This window comes from Carcharhinus amblyrhynchos, chromosome 14 (assembly GCF_965287045.1).
Source record: "Carcharhinus amblyrhynchos chromosome 14, sCarAmb.v2.hapA, whole genome shotgun sequence".
NCBI classification, from domain to species: domain Eukaryota; kingdom Metazoa; phylum Chordata; class Chondrichthyes; order Carcharhiniformes; family Carcharhinidae; genus Carcharhinus; species Carcharhinus amblyrhynchos.
Window position 1 is genome coordinate 59,602,820 of NC_137337.1, and position 17,764 is coordinate 59,620,583.

The 17,764-nt window shown below is 41.8% G+C and overlaps 1 protein-coding gene across 1 annotated transcript in view; it reads right to left on the reverse strand.

The window, feature by feature from the left end:
• Nucleotides 1–6,452: 6,452 nt before the first annotated feature.
• Nucleotides 6,453–17,764, reverse strand: part of rtf1 (RTF1 homolog, Paf1/RNA polymerase II complex component) — a 70,975-nt gene continuing 59,663 nt past the window's right edge. Inside the window, exons 14-18 of the mRNA XM_080202959.1 lie at nt 13,430–13,487; nt 11,993–12,070; nt 11,276–11,374; nt 10,314–10,434; nt 6,453–8,195 (exon numbers count right to left, since the gene is read on the reverse strand). Of these exons, the coding sequence (XP_080059085.1) occupies nt 8,089–8,195; nt 10,314–10,434; nt 11,276–11,374; nt 11,993–12,070; nt 13,430–13,487 (463 nt within the window). The 3' untranslated portion in view covers nt 6,453–8,088. The remainder of the gene's footprint in view (nt 8,196–10,313; nt 10,435–11,275; nt 11,375–11,992; nt 12,071–13,429; nt 13,488–17,764) is intronic.

The following is a 17,764-nucleotide window of genomic DNA, read 5'->3' on the forward strand; positions in this document are numbered from 1 at the left end:
TGAGATGTGGAAAAATGTACATTGTTATGGGATAGAGTAGGGGAATGGAAATATTAGATAGCACCTTCAAAAAAAAAGCACAATATGATGGGCTAAATACCCTCCAATGCCAGGTCATTCTGTGAAAAAAATAAGCAGAAAGGAAGATGGTGCTTTGAGGTCACAGATATAATGGATTTGGGTAACATGGTGGATATGGTGTACATGGACTTCCAGAAAGCCTATGACAAGGTCCCACACAGCAGACTACTACAGAAAGGGTTATGCAGGAAGACTATGGTTGGATGTTGGTTGTCATGTTGACAAGAGTTCAGATCTAAGACCACTTCGGTTCATCACATACATCAGTGATTTTGGTGACAGGATTAGAGGTGGTTTAATTTTGAAAGCAATACAGCAAGAGGATTTATAAGTGAGAAACATGGAGATGTTGGAAAGATGGTGGAAGGTGGGGGCGGGGGGGTGGAATGGCAGAAGAAATTAAATGCCAGTTAGATTGGAAGCACTAATTATAAAGTTAAAGCTTATTTATTAGTTACAAGTAGGCTTACATTAACATTGCAGTGAAGTTACTTGAAAATCCCCTAGTCACCACACTCGGGCACCTGTTCAGGTACACTGAGGGAGAATTTTGCACGGCCAGTGCACCTAACCAGCACGTCTTTCGGACTGTGGGAGGAAACTGGAACACCCGAAGGAAACCCACACAGACACGGAGAGCACATGCAGACTCCGCACGGACAGTGACCCAAGCCAAGAATTGAACCCACGTCCCTGGCGCTGTGAGGCAGCTGTGCTAACTACTGTGCCACCGACTTTTGGGATGGTTGGATAGTGCAGAAAAACGACAGGCGGTGGGGGAAGTTTGGAGTTTTTGAATCACGACACTAAAAACACCTCTAATGGATATGGCCACAAGGAAAACAAATACATAGTTCGACGGCAAGAATATGTTACAGAATTTAAAAAGTAGATGTTAAGGATGATATGCTTAAATCCACGGGTGATGTGTGTGGGGTTTTGGGCCCTAAATTATAGACAGGATGTAGCACAGATTCACGATTCTGTCTTGTATTAAGAAACAAATCTAAAATTAGGAGATGCTTTGTTAGTACAGGAAATTAGAGAACGATTTGAAAAAAAAAGTGGTTAAAATTACAAAGGATTGGAGAGGATAGAGATAAAACGATTAGTCGAGGGATTATAAATACGGGGATGTCGACACAAGATTAATTGTAAGAGATTTAAAAGAGAGGAGAAACTTTGAAGTGCTGTCCATCAGGAACACAATCGCCCAGTTTAACTTTGAGTCAATCTAACACTAAGTACTCCAATTCCATTTCTCCAGTAATCTAACCATCTTTATTTCTCTCACTCCCTCTCCATAGCTCAGACTCTATGTTTCAGGGTTTGTTTCTCTGTCTGGTTACCTGGACCTTGTCTGACTGACAGCCGTTAGAGTCGGTGCGAGAATCAGAGCCGGAACATTGCTGCGCAGCGGCACTCCGGGGGACAAGGAAGGCGGGGACACCAAAGCCGGAGCGTTACCAGGCAACGACAAGTAGCAATGGAACGGCTGGAACCGGCCCTTCGCCACATCCAGTGTTCCCATTATTGACAGTCATTTACCCGTAGCCCCATTAGACAACATAGACTTATAGACATTTGCCCAGTGTTCCCTTTAGATATTGTACTAATGATAGTCATTTACCACTGTCCACGTTGAACAGCAGGGCAGTATTGAAAATCATTTGTCAAACGCACTTTAGGCAACGTAAGATCTGGGAGTAGAAGTAGGTCATTTTGTCATTCAATAACAGCTAATCTGGTTGCGGTCTCAATTTCACTTTCCTGTATGCTCCCTTCGTCTATCAATAAAACTCTTAACTCTGCCTCGAATAAATGTAATGATCCAGTTTCCACTGCTGAAGTTATTTCCAGTGTCATTTGATCAGGTGTTATGTCAAAGGTTATTGCAGAAAATGAAAGCTCCTGCAGTAGGGGAATAATATATGAGATAGTTAGAAGATTGGTTGACTAGCAGAAAAGTTTGCATAAATGGGTCTTTTTCTGATTGGCAGGTGAGATGTGATGAACAAGACATTGTCTCATGCGACTTGGTGTTATACCTTATTGAGCCACTGTCACCTTGGAATGTTTTATTTCATTAAGGCACAAGTTTATTAAAATTAGCAATGATCAGTTTCAGAGTACTTGAGACGAGTTAAGTAGGCACAGGGATTGTAATACCGTATCAAAGCTAAAAGGAACCGCTTCAGGTAGTTTACAAACTTCCTTCTTCCTCACCTTGATTGCAGCTTACAAATCACCATTAAATACACTGCTGAGTGGCTGCATACTCAAGAAGTGGACACAGCAGCAATTAAAGCTAGCTTACATTTCTTAAAATTCATCCTTCGGCTTTTAACCTGCTATAGTAGGTCCTGAAAATTGATGAGACTTTCTCAGCTGTTGAAACTGGATCAATGAGGCAGCAAGCTGGCCAGAGGGAGCTGAGGTTTTCCAATGCCATGCTGGAGACCATAGTGAAATAGGTGAAAAGGAAACAGGGAATCCTTCCACACAAAGTGAAGACAGTAGGAAACGACAGCCATGGAGGTTAATATCACAAGGCTGGCCCTGAAAAACCCAGATGCATTGCCAATACAAGTTCAGTGACCTCAAATGGTCAAAGTCAATGAATGCATCTTTAAATATAAGGACATAAGAAATAGGAGCAGGAGTAGGCCAACTAGTCCCTCGAGCCTGCCCCGCCATTCAGTAAGATCATGGCTGATCTGTCGTGGCTCAGTTCCACATTCCCGCCCTCTCCCCATAACCCTTAATCCCCTCTCTTATCAAAAACCCATCAACCCGCGTCTTAAAAATATTTAGCGAGGTAGCCTCCACCACTTCAACGGGCAGAGAATTCCAGAGATTCACCACCCTTTGAGTGAAGAAGTTCCTCCTCAACTCCGTTCTAAACCGCCCCCCCCTTTATCTTGAGGCTGTGTCCCCTAGTCCTACTATCCTTTCTGAGCGGGAAGAGTCTCTCCACCTCTATCCTGTCCATCCCATTCATCATCTTATATGTCTCAATGAGATCTCCCCTCATTCTTCTAAACTCTAACGAGTACAAGCCTAATTTATTCAGCCTCTCCTCATAGCTCAACCCCCTCAACTCTGGTATCAGCCTAGTAAACCCCCTCTGCACTCCCTCCAAGGCCAAAATATCCTTGCGTAAGTACGGCGCCCAAAACTGCACACAGTACTCCAGCTGCGGCCTCACCAATGCCCTATACAGCCGCAGCAAGACCTCCCTACTTTTATATTCAATCCCCCTCGCGATGAAGGCCAGCATCCCATTCGCCTTCCTGACCATAATTTCCTACTGTGGGTGTGGTCATGTACACACCCATATTCTACAGTTTGATCCTTCAATGTGCTGATTGTCCCTTTAAGCAATCTGCAGAATAAGGGTCACATGACCACACCACCAGTCTAAACATGGCTCAATGATGTACCATTAACCACCCAGCAATTATCTCTAGGACTCATGCCTAACATTCATATTCTCCACCTAATCCTCATACACATTCCATTGCTGCAAGCTTCACATTGCAGCTTTGAAATACTGATCTCCAAATATGGCAGGCACATATACTCAAGGGTAATTAGGAAAGGGCAACAAACGCTGGCTTTGAACAACATCCACACCTTCTGATACTCTTTTCTTTACAGGAGAAAGTGGAACAATTTGCATGGTAGCAGCAGGGGACAGGTGTGGCAGCATGTTATTACCTCCTTGGAGATGGATGTAATATTTACAATTCTGCAGTCTATGTTCAAAAAAGAACAGAAGGTTAAACTCAGCAACTACAGGCCAGGTAGTTTAACTTCAGTGGTGGGAAAGCTTTTAGAATCAGTCACTTGGACAAAGTAATTAATGTAAGTCAGCACAAATTATTAAAGGCAAAGTGAGTTTAATCAACTACATTGATATATTTAATGAGCTGACAGAGGGGACTGATGAGGGGAATACGGTTGATGTGGTGTTTCTAGGCTTCCAAAAAGTATTTTTGATAAAATGCATATAGACAAACTTGTTAGTAAAGCTAAAAGTGCATGGAAAAAAGGGGCAGAGAGATCCTGGATATGAACATAAGAAATAGGAGCAGGAGTAGGCCATCTAGCCCTTCGAGCCTGCCCCGCCATTCAATAAGAAGGCTGGCCAAGTGACAAAGTAGTGGTGAAGAAGATATACAGTAGGCTCCCTAGGGGTTAGTATCAGGGCCATTAACATCAGGGTCACTGGCTTTCTTGATATGTATTAATAACTTAGGCTTGAGTGGAAAGGCTACAATTTCAAAATTTGGGGATGAGACAAAACGTGAAATTGTGTGAACTGAAACGGATGTGCCAGGCTTCAACATGGCACTGTTTGGTAGAACAGGCAGATATATAGATGAAATTTAATGCAGAGAAATGGTACACCTAAGTTGCTTTGAGTCCTGGTATCCAGAGCTGTGATGGAAGCTGACTGAGCCTGCATGGCAACAATTTGAGATTTCATGATACCGGAGCTTCCATAGTAACACTGACATTGCTCTTGCTGCAATGGAAGCCAAGATACCAGTCCCATAAAGTACGAGCACATGAAATAGGAGCAGAGTTAGATTATTTGGCTGCTTCAGCCTGCTCTGCCATTCAACAAGATCATGGCTGATCTGTTTGTGTTGAGTTCTGCATTCCCCATCTACACCAAAATAACCTTTGATTCCTTTTCCTAACAAGAATCAATCTATTCCTGCCTTAAAAAGTATTCAATGAACCCACTTTCACTGCCCTCTGAAGCAGAGTTCCAAAGTCATGCAACCCTCAAAAAATTTTTCATCTGTCCTATAAGGACAACACCCAATTTTAAAAATGTTCTGCATTCACCCACAAGAGGAAGCATCCCTTTTTCCATGTCCACCTGTTGAGGATCTTGCATACTTAAATCAAGTCACCCCTCATTCTTTTAAACTGTAGTGGACACAAGCCCAATCTTTCCCCTCATTCCAAACCACTCATTCCATGTATCAATCTAGTAAATATCCTCTGAACAGCCTCAAACGCATTTACATCCTTCCTTAAATAAGGAGACCAAAACTGCACACAGTATTCAAGATGCAATCTCACCAATGCTCTGTATAATTGCGATATAACATCCTTACTTTTAATGTTCAATTCCTCTTTGCAATAAAGAACAGTTTTTTGCTAACCTTCTTGATTACATGCTGCATTGGCATACCAACCTTTGTGATTCACGCACAAAAACAGCTAGATCCCTTTGTAGCTGAGCATTCTGCAGTTATTCTTCATTTAAGAAACGCTTTTTTAATTCTTGGCAAATTGAACAACTTCACATTTTCCCACATTATACTCCATCTGCCAGATTTTGCCCACTCAACCTATCCATTCCCATCTGCAAACTCTGTAGCTCTCCTTCACAACACACTTTCCTACTTATCTTTGTCTCGTCCACACATCCTGTGCCATGTGGGAACTCCAGGATGCTTCTCATGTCCTGAACAAACAGAACTGAGAGGATGTACTCATCAGGAGAAACTGAACGGGCTCTGGATCCCTTCTCTAGAAAAAAGAAAGCTCTATTTATGGAAAGGTTTGATAGATGTGAAAAAAATGTTTCTATTTGCAAGATGACCAAAACTATGAGCAATAAATAAGATAGTTCCCTAATAAATCTAATAGGAAATTCTTTACCAAAGAATGGTCAGAATGTGGAAGTATGGAGTAGTTGAGACAAATAACACATGCAGTTAAAGAGAAGCTAGACAAAAATACAAGGGAGAAAGATTTGCACTTATTAGTTAGGTGAAGCAGGGTGGGAGAGAAAGTGAGTGAAGCACAAACACCAACAGAGAGAACTGGGATGAATGGCACATTTCTATATTGTAAATGAGATGCAATTCTATTTATGATAGCATAGTGGTTATGTTACTGGGATAATAATGCTTAAATTCAAAAAAAAAATCACAGAAGCTTGAAATTTTGAATCCAGTTTGAAAGAAAATCTGAAATTAGGAAGTCTCAACTAGTAAGTGATCATGAAGCCGTCAGACTGTTGTGAAAACCTAAGTTTATTGACATCCTTTAGGGAAGGAAACTTACTTTTCTTAAACTTGATTTCACTGAAATACAACTTCAGTCTCACACTAATGTGATTGACTCTTAACTGCCCATCTTAAATAAATTAGCTACTCAACTGCAGCAAACATGGACATCACCAGTTTGCAAAAGTGGCCTACAATTCATGTGGAACACCCATGCCCCCAGAACAAATTGGGAAAAAGCAGAAAAAGTTCCTGGCGCTTTTTTTTTAAAATGCCACATTTCTATCAAGGATAAAATTAGAATTGAACAGAGACTGGATTAAAAATGCCCAGCCATTCGGTGGATTAGCACTTTATTAACAACACTACCATGTAGTGGCAGGAATACAGTACTACAAGAGTACATTGTTTTCACTTTCATATATCTTCCTGTTTAATTGACTCGGAGCACATTCACAATACAACTGCCCTGCCAACATCTGAAGCGACCACGCTCCACCCTCGAATGAAATTACTGCCCAGTACAGGGTATATTTTGCTGGTTTAATCTGGAGAATGCCTGCAGCCTACTGTGGACCACCCTACCCCACCCCTCCCCCCATTCAAAACACAAACCAAGCCAATGATTTAAATAGTGTCTGGGTTGCTGGGCTGGGCAGGGCAGACACACTTCAATGTAGCTCCAGTCTCTTGAGGTTTAAACACAAACAAGTGATTCGCCGCAGAACTAAACACAAAACTGATGGAAACGCACATTAGATAATTTGAAGGAGGAAGATTTACGATTCAGGCAGCATACAACCATGTTCATTCCAGCTGAAACATTCACCTGGGTTTCTCTTTCAGATGCTGACAGATCAACAATGCATTAAAGTTTGCTGCTTCCCAGGTATTGCTTGTATTACTTTTCAAAAATAAGGACCTGAAGTGAATGAAAATCCAAATTGACTTAAGTAGCCAGGTGTTACAGGGTTCAAATCTTAGGGTGCCTTAATTACACAAAGAAAATATTTACAGGGCTGAAGTGATATAGTACTAACAAAGCCCTGGGAGCAGCAATGGACCTCAGCTCACTGGGTTCCTGTGGCAGAGACCGAGCAGAAAAGTGCTCACATTCAAAGTGAGCCCAAGTGAAGGTATCACTGTTTGAAATCACAAGGCAAGACAAAGGTAACCAGCATTCGATGAGAAGCAGTGCCCAGGGCTAGCTTGACTTGCTTGAGCCAGTTTCCTCAATGACAGAAACTGCCCCATTGGCTGCTGCCTGGAGCCCTTGGTTGCTGTGGGACCAACGCCTTCTCTATAGACTGATGAGCCAACATGTGGAGACTCTTGAAAGAAAACTGCCAGGCAACTCACAGGGTGGGTTTATTGGCGATGGAAATCGACACTGAAACTGGGAGGAAAACAATTACTTACCATCATTTACAGTAGCCTATAGGCCACATGCACTAAACAACCTAGCAGCCAGAACAGATGTGGCGGGATGGTGCTCTGTATCCAGCTGATCATAAATGCAGCTGGCCACCAGATGTTTTCTTCTGCTAGGCACTTAAAACTACTGTGTACATGTACAAAACAGCTGTAGAAAAAAAAGTTTCCTGTATACAAGATGTTCTAGTGGGAGAACGCTGTTTAAAACAGAGCTCACCAAATGCATAAATCAAACCATCCCCTCAGACAAACTCATCTCAATCCCTGTTAAGATTTAAAAAAAAGACTGTAGATCTACTGAGTGGGATCACTTTGCAGCCAAGCACTAAAGAATGACAGAAAGCAGCACTCAACTTACTTTTACTAAAGAAAAAAAAATAAAAATCACCAGGAGTTTGGTTTTTTTTATACAATGACCGTCCTGCCTGAACAAAGTCAGGCAGCCAGGCTCAGTCTTTCAATGTCCGCCTGCTGCACTCATCCACTGCCAGTGAGACACATGCAAAGAAATGCTGCAGCAGCAGCAATCTGGCCAAGCTCAAATCAGCCCCCGGCGCTTCTTGTAGTCCTCCAGATTTAGGGATCGTCTTGGAGTTCCATCTTTAACGGACGGAGTCTTCGAACTCACTGACAACGACTTGGATTCTATGCCAAGAAAGGGAATAAAATCACTGAACTTGTATTTTTTGAGCACATTTAACCTAGTAAAGATGTCACAAGACACTTTACATGAGCTTTATCAAATAAAATTTGACACTAAGCCACATAAGGAGATAGGAGGACAGCTGAGGCAGATTTTAAGGCACATCCTAAGACAGGAGAGAGAGGCGGAGATTTAGGAAAGGAACTCCACTGCTCAGGACCTACGTAGCTGAAGATACAGCCACCCATGGAACAGCCATAAAAATCAGAGATACTCAGAGACCTCAAGAATGTAAGAGGATTGGTAGATGTTACAGGGTAGGGACTGGCCACATTATTAAGGGATTTGAGGGGAAGAGAACTTAAAAGTTGAGGCATTAGCAGATCAGGGACCAAAGTAGAGCGAACATGATTTAAGGGGTTGGGACGAAGCAGATCTTCGGTTTAATGTGAATTTTATGCTCAGGTAGGGGTGGGAACTGGAAACGGGACTGCAAGGGTTCTCACATTCAAATGCAACATAGGGTAAAGCTACTTCTGCATGGACCCACCAAAGGCTCCCAGGACAGCCAAAGTATGGATTAGAAACAGAGTAAAACTCCCTCTAATAAAAACAGTGGGTACTGGAAATCTGAAATAAAAACAGGAAATGCTGGCATCATGTCGTAGAACAGAATCATAAAATCCTGACAGAAGGCGGCCATTTGGCTCATCGAGCCTGCGCCAACTACATCCCACCCAGGCCCAATTCTAGTAACCCCACATATTTACCCAGCTAATCCCCCATGGATTGGCATAGCCAATCAACCTAACCGGCACATCTGTGAAGAGGGAAACAGTTAACATTTATCCCTATGGCCCTTCTACAGAATTGAAAAGGAATAATACAGTAAAAGAGAAAACCAGAAATCCCACTGGAGAGAGGAACAATACTACTTCCTCACATTGGGGAGATTAAATAAAGACTGGGTGACCAATTTGCCAAACACAAGCATGACCCCCAATCATCCGGTTGCTAGCCATTTCAACTAAGCATCTTGCTCTCATGATGACATGTCCATTCTCCGTCCGAACAAAACCTCATCCTCTGATTAGGCACATTACAGTCTTCAGGACACATCGAGTTTGACAACTTCAGACTCTAAATCTTCCTCTGTCTTGGCTCCCCCATTTTGTTTTCTGTTACTCGGTCCCCCTGTTTGTCTCAACACAACCCCATCCCTCCCCCACATACCACTGTCCCTTATTGTTCAGTTTTATTCCCAATGAGCACTGACCTCTGTTCTGTTAACACATTATACTATCCTACTTTTGCCATAATGAACATTTTTCAGTCCCTAATGGCACCATTAACAGCCTCTTTGTCTCATGTCCATGATATCTTTGTTAATTGTTCCTTAGCTCCAACCTATCACCGACTTTCCAGTCTACCCACCCCCACCTACCCTTGAAATATATAATTTGTTACATTTCTATTACTCTCTAGCTCTGTAGAAGGGTCATCTGGACACAAATAGTTAGTTGTTTCTCATTCCACAGGTGCTACCAGACCTGTTGAGTTTATCCAGTATTTTCTGTTTTTATTAAAGTTTCCTTTACACTATTTCATCAAGTACACAAAGGCACGGGTTAGATCAACTAAAGCTGCTTACGTCCCATGAAGCACTCCCAAGACAGATTCTCTTCTACTCCCTTGGCTACCCCAAGGCAACAGTTGTGTAGTAGCTATGTAACAGATTTAACACGCAGAGGCCTAAACTAATAAACCAGAGAGTGCAAGTTCAAATCTTATAGTTATCTGAGAATTTAAATGCAGTTTTGTCAGTGGTAATACTCTAATTGCCAAGTCATGTTTATGTTCTGTTCCAGTTCTTGAGGTCATCATCTACAAAAGTAGATCTGAGGGAGTGCTGCATTGTTGGACACATTGCACTGTCTTTCACATTCTTTTTCATTAGATGTTAAACTGTTCTCTCAGGTGGCTTTAGAAGATCTCATACAGTACAACTCAACATAAATGAGACTTCAAACAATGATAGGCAGCCCTTTCAATTTGGATTGGGGACATTTTCATTTGAACATTTAGCAATAAAGTTAAAACTAAGTGTCACAGAAATTTACCTGCATTGGGTACTTGCAGATCGATTTTGATGTCAAAGTCGTGTGCTTTGAAAAGGTCCTCAGAGAGGTCAGAATTGGATTTATTGTTACTGTCCTCCTTCTTACTGCTTCCCTGCTCCTGCTATAAAGAACAAACATCAGATACAAATACAGAAATTGCTGGACAAAATTAGTCCAAGGTCCATCAAATGCACCTTCTACCATTCTGTTAGACACAGAATACAATATTGTGAGTTATTGACTAATCAGTGTAACCAATCCCTATCAATGGATCTTCAGCAGGCACAAACACAAAGTGAGGAAAATCCCAATGATGGAATGCTTAGGGAACCATGGGTCCGAAATCACCTGCTCCTCACAAGCATGCAACTCTTAACACATCATGTTTCAAGTTAACGTCATCAGAATTGCCTCTCAAACTACTTCCGTGGATCTCTGATCTAACTATTCTTTTTCAAAAATTACGCATCTTCCATTGTAAGGCAGCATGAGTGGAACTGCTCCTGAAGAATCAATACCTTAAGAGGAGAGTACTGATGACAGAGAAACGTCTCAAATGATCAGCTTGTGATTGAGGAAGATATAACTTACTGTGACAACATCCAATAACTGGCTGACAGAATATGGTGTAGCGATCCCATAGAGCATAACACTATTGATAGAAAAGGCCACTGCAGAGGCCAAAAACTGAAGGTCCACTGAGGGAATCAAACGATATGAGGATAGGGCAGGAACAAAGAATTGTGATAGAAGATCAGCCATGATCTCACTGAAATGCAGATCAGGGTCTAGGGGCCCTATGGGCTACTTTCGCTCCTATAAGGTCCAAACAAACAATCACTCAACTAATCCCCAGCAACTGCCAGATCACAAAACTATAATTGCTCTTAACTATAGACAGTCAAAGCCATGTTCCCTGACTGATATGCCACACATGGTGAGCTATTACTTCTCATTCTTACCGGTTTGTTTAACTCCAGAGGCAGCTCTGTCTGGGATCCAGATCCGTACTTAGCATTCAGATGAGCAATGATTGCAGCCTGGACAGCAGGATCCCGCGACTGAGAAAACATAAGCAGCATCATAAATTTTTCCCAGTGTGAAGTGGCAGCATGATAAACCCTTCCCAGCAGAGAGTGAGCATCATTACTGGATCCGTTATCCACTTGCCTAGACTAATGATCCAAAGACATGAGCTCAAATCCCACCATGGCAATCGAGAAATTTAACTAATTAATTAATTAAATCTGGAATTCAAAGCCGAAATAGTAACAGCAATGTGAAACTGCTAGATCGTTGTTAAAACTCATCTCATTCACTAATATCCTTTAAAGAAGGGAATCTGCCTCTTACCTGGTCGGGCCTATGTAACTCTAGACTCACTCCTAACTGCCCTCTGAAATGATCCAGCAAGCCACTTAGTTGTATTCAAGAAGACAGGTCACCACTTTGAGGGCAATGAGGGATGGTAATTAAGAGTGGGAATAAATGATGGCCTTGCCAGTGACATCTATATCATGTAAATGAATAAAAAAACCTCACTTTTCACAATTGTAAACCCTCCCTTACCAGACATTGCAAGTTCTCAATGAGCATTGTAAAGCCCCTTGCTCAGACAGCTCTACAAAGGGATGGCATTATAAATCATAACCACTGACAACATCGCAAAGAGACCTTACATTGGAGACAATGGTGGGTTGACACTGGCGCCTGGTGAAGGGGTCCATCTGTTTGGTTCTCTCGTTTTGGACCTCAGCCTGCAAAGAAGGAAGATTGCAGTAAAAACCTGCCTGCCATGAAACAGTCACCTTCTCATGTGAAAAGCAACCAGCATAGCATGTCCTATCTTTTGATCAGTATTTTGGCAACCTACAGCTGCTCACATTCTATACACAGCACTAGTCACTCCCACACATTCATCACACTATCCTTGCTGACCCTCCAGCAGCTCAGATTTAATATTGACACTGTCATGTTAAAATGTCTCTATTGTCTCTCCGACCTTTACCAGCCTTACAATAGCCCTCTCCCCTCCAACCAGAAACAGCTGTGATGCTGTTACATAGAATGCCTACAGTACAGAAGGCAGCCATTCAGCCCATCAAGTCTGTTCAAACAACATCCCACTCAGGCCCTATTCCTGTGATCCCACACACTTACCCTGCTAATCCCCTAACACTAGGATCAATTTAGCATGGACAATCAACCTAACCCACACATCTTTGGGCTGTTGGAGGATACCAGAGCACCCAGAGGAAACCCATACCGTGTGTGTGTGTGTGTGTGTGTGTGTGTGTGTGTGTGTCTGTCTGTCTGTGTGGGGTGTCGTGCTCCACACAGACAGTGACCTGAAGGTTGGAATTGAATCTGGGTTCCTGGCACTGTGACGCAGCAGTGTTAACCACTGTGCGACCATACCTCCCAGAGGCCTGACTAATGCTACAGATTTACACAATTGACTGAGTTGGCTGAGTCTTGAAGGACAAACCTGCCAAACTGGGTCTGTGGTAGGTGGTGAGTGAACCAACATGAGGTAAAACTAACTTGATCTGAAGTTTAACTGCTGACCGTCTCTCAGCTCTCCATGTGACAGCACTAGTCAGTCACAAATCCAATGAAACTACCATGCCCTCCTAGATATGGCTTCCAGGCCATTTGAAATAAACTTTTCATGTATGAATGTTTACTTACTGTCTTACTGAACTCTCATTGTCTCAAACTGGTGTGCTACTTCACAATTGCAGTGTCTACGCAAAATATAATTAACCCAGCCATCAATAATTTTCATCCCTTGGTTGAAAATGATAACTGTTGGTAGTACAGGAATATCTGGGATATCAATGTCCTTTATCCCTCAACTAAGTGGTCTTCTTTCAAGCGCAAGTTTAAATAACAAGCATTTGATTATGAAGGAACAACACAGTGATCTGGAGCTACTAGCCCTGGCTAATTTTCTCCCCAGAATCCAGTGGCACTTAAGCAAACTCTTTAACCCATGGGAAATCAGTTATCTCAGCACATTGTGGGGGTTAAACCAGAGATCATCTGGCCTTCAATGCATCTTGACTAAATGCTTTTGAATCAGCAGCAAATAATTACTTAAGAACAGCACTTACCAGTAAAGCCTTCTCAGACTCTACAATATTCCATTCTCTGTTCCTCTGGTTTATGTAACTAGGGGAGAGGAACAACAAGATTTTAATGGAGATATTCATGAAATAAATGAACACTTGGCTGTTCTGCATGGCGTGCATTCACCGCGAAGGCCTGTTTCAAATACTGGTTGGAATGAAGGATGGCTTTGCCACCAAATGAAAATGTATCCTCGCGTTCAACTAGGCTCAGCAATGCAAAACCTGGGACGCTAAGCCTTGCGCATTAGCATCTGGCCTACAAAATAGGCTCTTGTATGGATTCAAGACACATGGGGAAGTACAAAAGAGGATGCCTCTTTCCCTAAAATAAGATCAAAATACTGCAGATGCTGGACATCTGAAACAAAATAGAAGGGGCTAGTAAAATAAGGTATCAGAATGTGTTAAAGGAAGAACAATATCCAAAATATTTTGTCCCAAAGCAAGCTCTCCCCCCCCCCCCCTTTTGGGCCATCTGCCATTTGTTCTTCAGTTTTGCTTTCACTGAGCATTGACCTTTGTTCTCTCATTAACACATTCTGATATCTTGCCTTTACACCAACCTAAGCTCCCACCAATCACGGACCTTGTACTCTGCTCCAGCTGCACCATTCTCTCATTTCTCCCTCACTTTGATTTGATTATATGGACACAGAACATTAACTCTTTCTCTCTCCTCAGCTGCGGCCAGACCTGAGTTTTTCCAGAACTTTGTTTTTGTTTCAGAACTTTCCTTGTTAGCAGGTTTAGTCACAGGCTGCAGCATTACAGATCTCTGCTTCCAAATTACCCAGTATCTTGGTTGACTATGTGCTCTCAGTCCTTAATCAAATAATGCCCATCATCCGTGTACTCTTACCAACATAGTCAACGAAACATAAATACATACATCTACCCTCTCTAAAACCTCAGATTCCTTCCAAGGACACAGAACACAAACTGCACTCAACAAATTGAGGTCAAGGATTTTTTTCCAAAGGTTCAGTGTGACCTTTTAGTTTTTATATTCCATACCTCATAATTAAGACTCCTTCAAGATATTGCCAGCACAAACATGATTGAATTCTTGAATCACTCTGCTGGCCAATGTAATTTTGCCAAGAACCACAAGTATCCTGAAAAGGTTTGCCTCAGTTCAGTTCTACCAATTGGAAGAAATAGAAGGATTTTCAGGCCGCTTTTCCAGCATAACCAAGACTTAGGCCAACTACAATCAAATATACAAAGTATCAAGCAACAAGAAGCAACAACAGGAAACAGCATTTCCCGATTGCGAAGGAAATTAAGACCGAAACTAAGATTGGAAACTAAAGCTTGTGGTTGAAACTATATAAAAGGAGACAAGAGCCATCAGAGCTCAGTCGAGATTGATTACAGTGATGCTGTATAGGCAAGCTGAAGACGACAGAGGCTAGATCCAGAAATTGAGAATAAGCAAATACTCAATCACTGCAGCTGTTTTTGTGTTATTTGAGTCTAATGTTGGACCACCTACACCATCCACACAGAGTTGAAGAGATTCTGCAGGTGTGTGCCATTTTTGGTAAAGCCTGTGCCCATAGTATGCAGGTCGGTTCTGCATTCACGCTGGCTGGGGATCAAGGTAGCTCCTAGGAGAGTTGCTGAAATTCTTCGTGAGGAAAACAAAACTTTGAAGGACTCCAAGTCTATATTTGATACACTGAGCAGACTGCTCTGCCAACTCTCAAGACATGTCTTAGTTGTACCTGTCATTTAATTAACCACAATTTACCTTTTAATTCATCTTTAACCTAGTGGATTTTAGAGCATTGGAGAATACCCAAGATAATATTGTGTTTGCTTTGTTTATATAATAAAAATTCTTCTGTTTTAAACTGAGAAATCTTGTGGCTTCATTCTTCAGTAAATAACCAGATTTCTTCTTTTTAAAAAAAAGTAACTGCTCTCATCAAAGATTGTGACAAATCTTCAATTGCTTTAAACACTTCAATTAAATGTGCAAGATCTCAATTACATCAAGAAAAGTTGAACTGTCTCCTTAAAAGAGAAGATTATGAAGTGATTTGATAGATATTCAAAATTAAGAGTTTTGATGAGAACATTTATTAAAAACTTTGTAATGGGCAGAAACAGTGGAAAGGAGCAACTGTCCTTTTTCTTTGATGTAGCATTCTATAATCACCCTTTAATTCTCTCAGATAAAGCCTAACCTATGCAACCTGTCCCCATAATCTGCTCTTTTGAGCCCAGGCATCATTCTGACAATGAAGAGATGGTAAAAAAAATAATTTTCTGATATTTACCAGTGAGATGCAAAAAGGAGACATGGTAGTGAATGATGAGACGAGCAATGGGATAAGTGCATCTAAAACAAAAAGGGGATATATTGAATAAAGTACACAAAAGCCCCTGATGCAGATGGATTGATTCCACATATTTTAAAAGAATCTTGGGAAGAGAAAGTAGAGGCATTACTAATCATATTTAAAAATTTGTTGGAAAAAGATATAGCGCCAAAGGATTGCTGGATAGTTAGCTTAATTCTTATGTACAAGGGGGCAGAACAGCCCAAATCTTCCTGTCGCTGGATCGGAGATAGGATATATGTCAGGAGAGGCACGTCAGGGTCCTATGGCCCAGCATGCAGTTTTACAGGGGAATTGCCTGGGAAGTTTACAATTCCGAAAGGCTAATTGCTGCTGCTCAGCCTTGGGTTAGCAACACAAAACTTACATGTGTACTTACTAGGGAAATGTCTCCATTTATAACCTGGTCTGACAGCTCGATAGCTCCACAACTAACCATTACCTGACTACCCCTCTTGACCAGACCTGACTAGCCCTCCCTCATCCACATAGTTTTCCTTTACTCACCCACTCACTAGCCCATTCATTCATTTATTAAAAGGACTTGGACTTTGAGTACAGAACTACTGCAATAAAAAGGAGGCACAGTCTCTTTTCCCCCAGTTCTACTATGCTCACTGGACTATGCTCCCAGGAGATGCTGCACTGCCCATTTCAGCTGCAGCCGGAAACAGAATATCCCAGATGAAATGGGTAGTATCGTCAGATCAAGAAAAGCTTCAAGGACAGCATTACCGCTATTTGGAAGATCTAAGCCTGGTTATAGACCAGTTAGCTGAACTTCAGTAGTAGGAAAAATAATGGAATTCCTGCTAATTGACAGAACACAAGAACACCTCAAATGAGGGAAAATAACGAAAATTGTGGGTTTCAAAAGGAAAAATCTTACTTCACCAACCTGTGTTTTTGAAATGACAGAGCAAACAATAGTAATCCTGATGTAATTTACCTGGATTTTCAAAAAATCTTCATAAAGTGCCTAACAATAGACTAATAACGAAGGTCAGAGAACGTGGAGTCTGGCTAGTTCAAGACAAAAAGCAGAGAATGGGAGTGAAGAATAGTTTTTTTTCAGATTGTCAGAAGGTGGGAAGTGGTGTTCCAAAAGGATCAGTGCTGGGACCACAGCTGTTCACAAGTTACATTAACAATCAGAAGTTTGAAGTAAAAACACAACTTCTAAATTTGCAGACACCACCAAATATAGGTGAGTTGGTGGGGGGCAGTGGGTAGTCAATACTCAGGAAAACTGCAACAAATCAAAGGAAGTAGGTTTAAATAAGTAACTATGTTAAAAAAAGTGCAGATGAATTTAAGTGGACGAGTTCACAGGGATTCTTCATAGAAAATACTGAATTTTTGACACTTAATTCATTCTCTCTTTTTATTGAGTGTACATTGGCTGACGCTGGGATTTGGTGTCATAATTCTTAGTAACAGACAAGTACCCTAAGCAGCAAGTGCTTTTGGGTTTAATAACTGGGTGCAAGGCCATCACAGTCAAGCGCCATACTGTCCTTGTCCAATGTCTCCACACAGACCTCCTTGCAGAATTCATTAAATAATCAGGACTGAATATAGTGGCCTATTTATCCTTTCTGTAACCTAGCATGGAGATTAACAAACTTTGATTTGAGCTCCAGGTGAGGGTAACAAACCAGGTCCTCATGGTCTTGCATGTATCAGCTTGAGAGGCCTGGAGCCATTCCATTTCTAAATAACTTCCTCCAGTACAGTCTGTGTCAGTTCAGATATTAGTCATTGCTCAATGAGCTGCACTCTTCCGGCTGAGTCAGGAGGTTGTGCAGTTCAAGCCCCACTCCACAGGCTTGAGCAGGTGAGGCGACAGTATCTGCCATGACATCAAGGCAGCATTTAACCAAGTGTGGCATCAAGGAACACTAAGAAAACGAGAGCTAATGGGATCAGGGGAAGTTCTCCTCTGGTTGAAGTCATGGCCAAAGAAAGA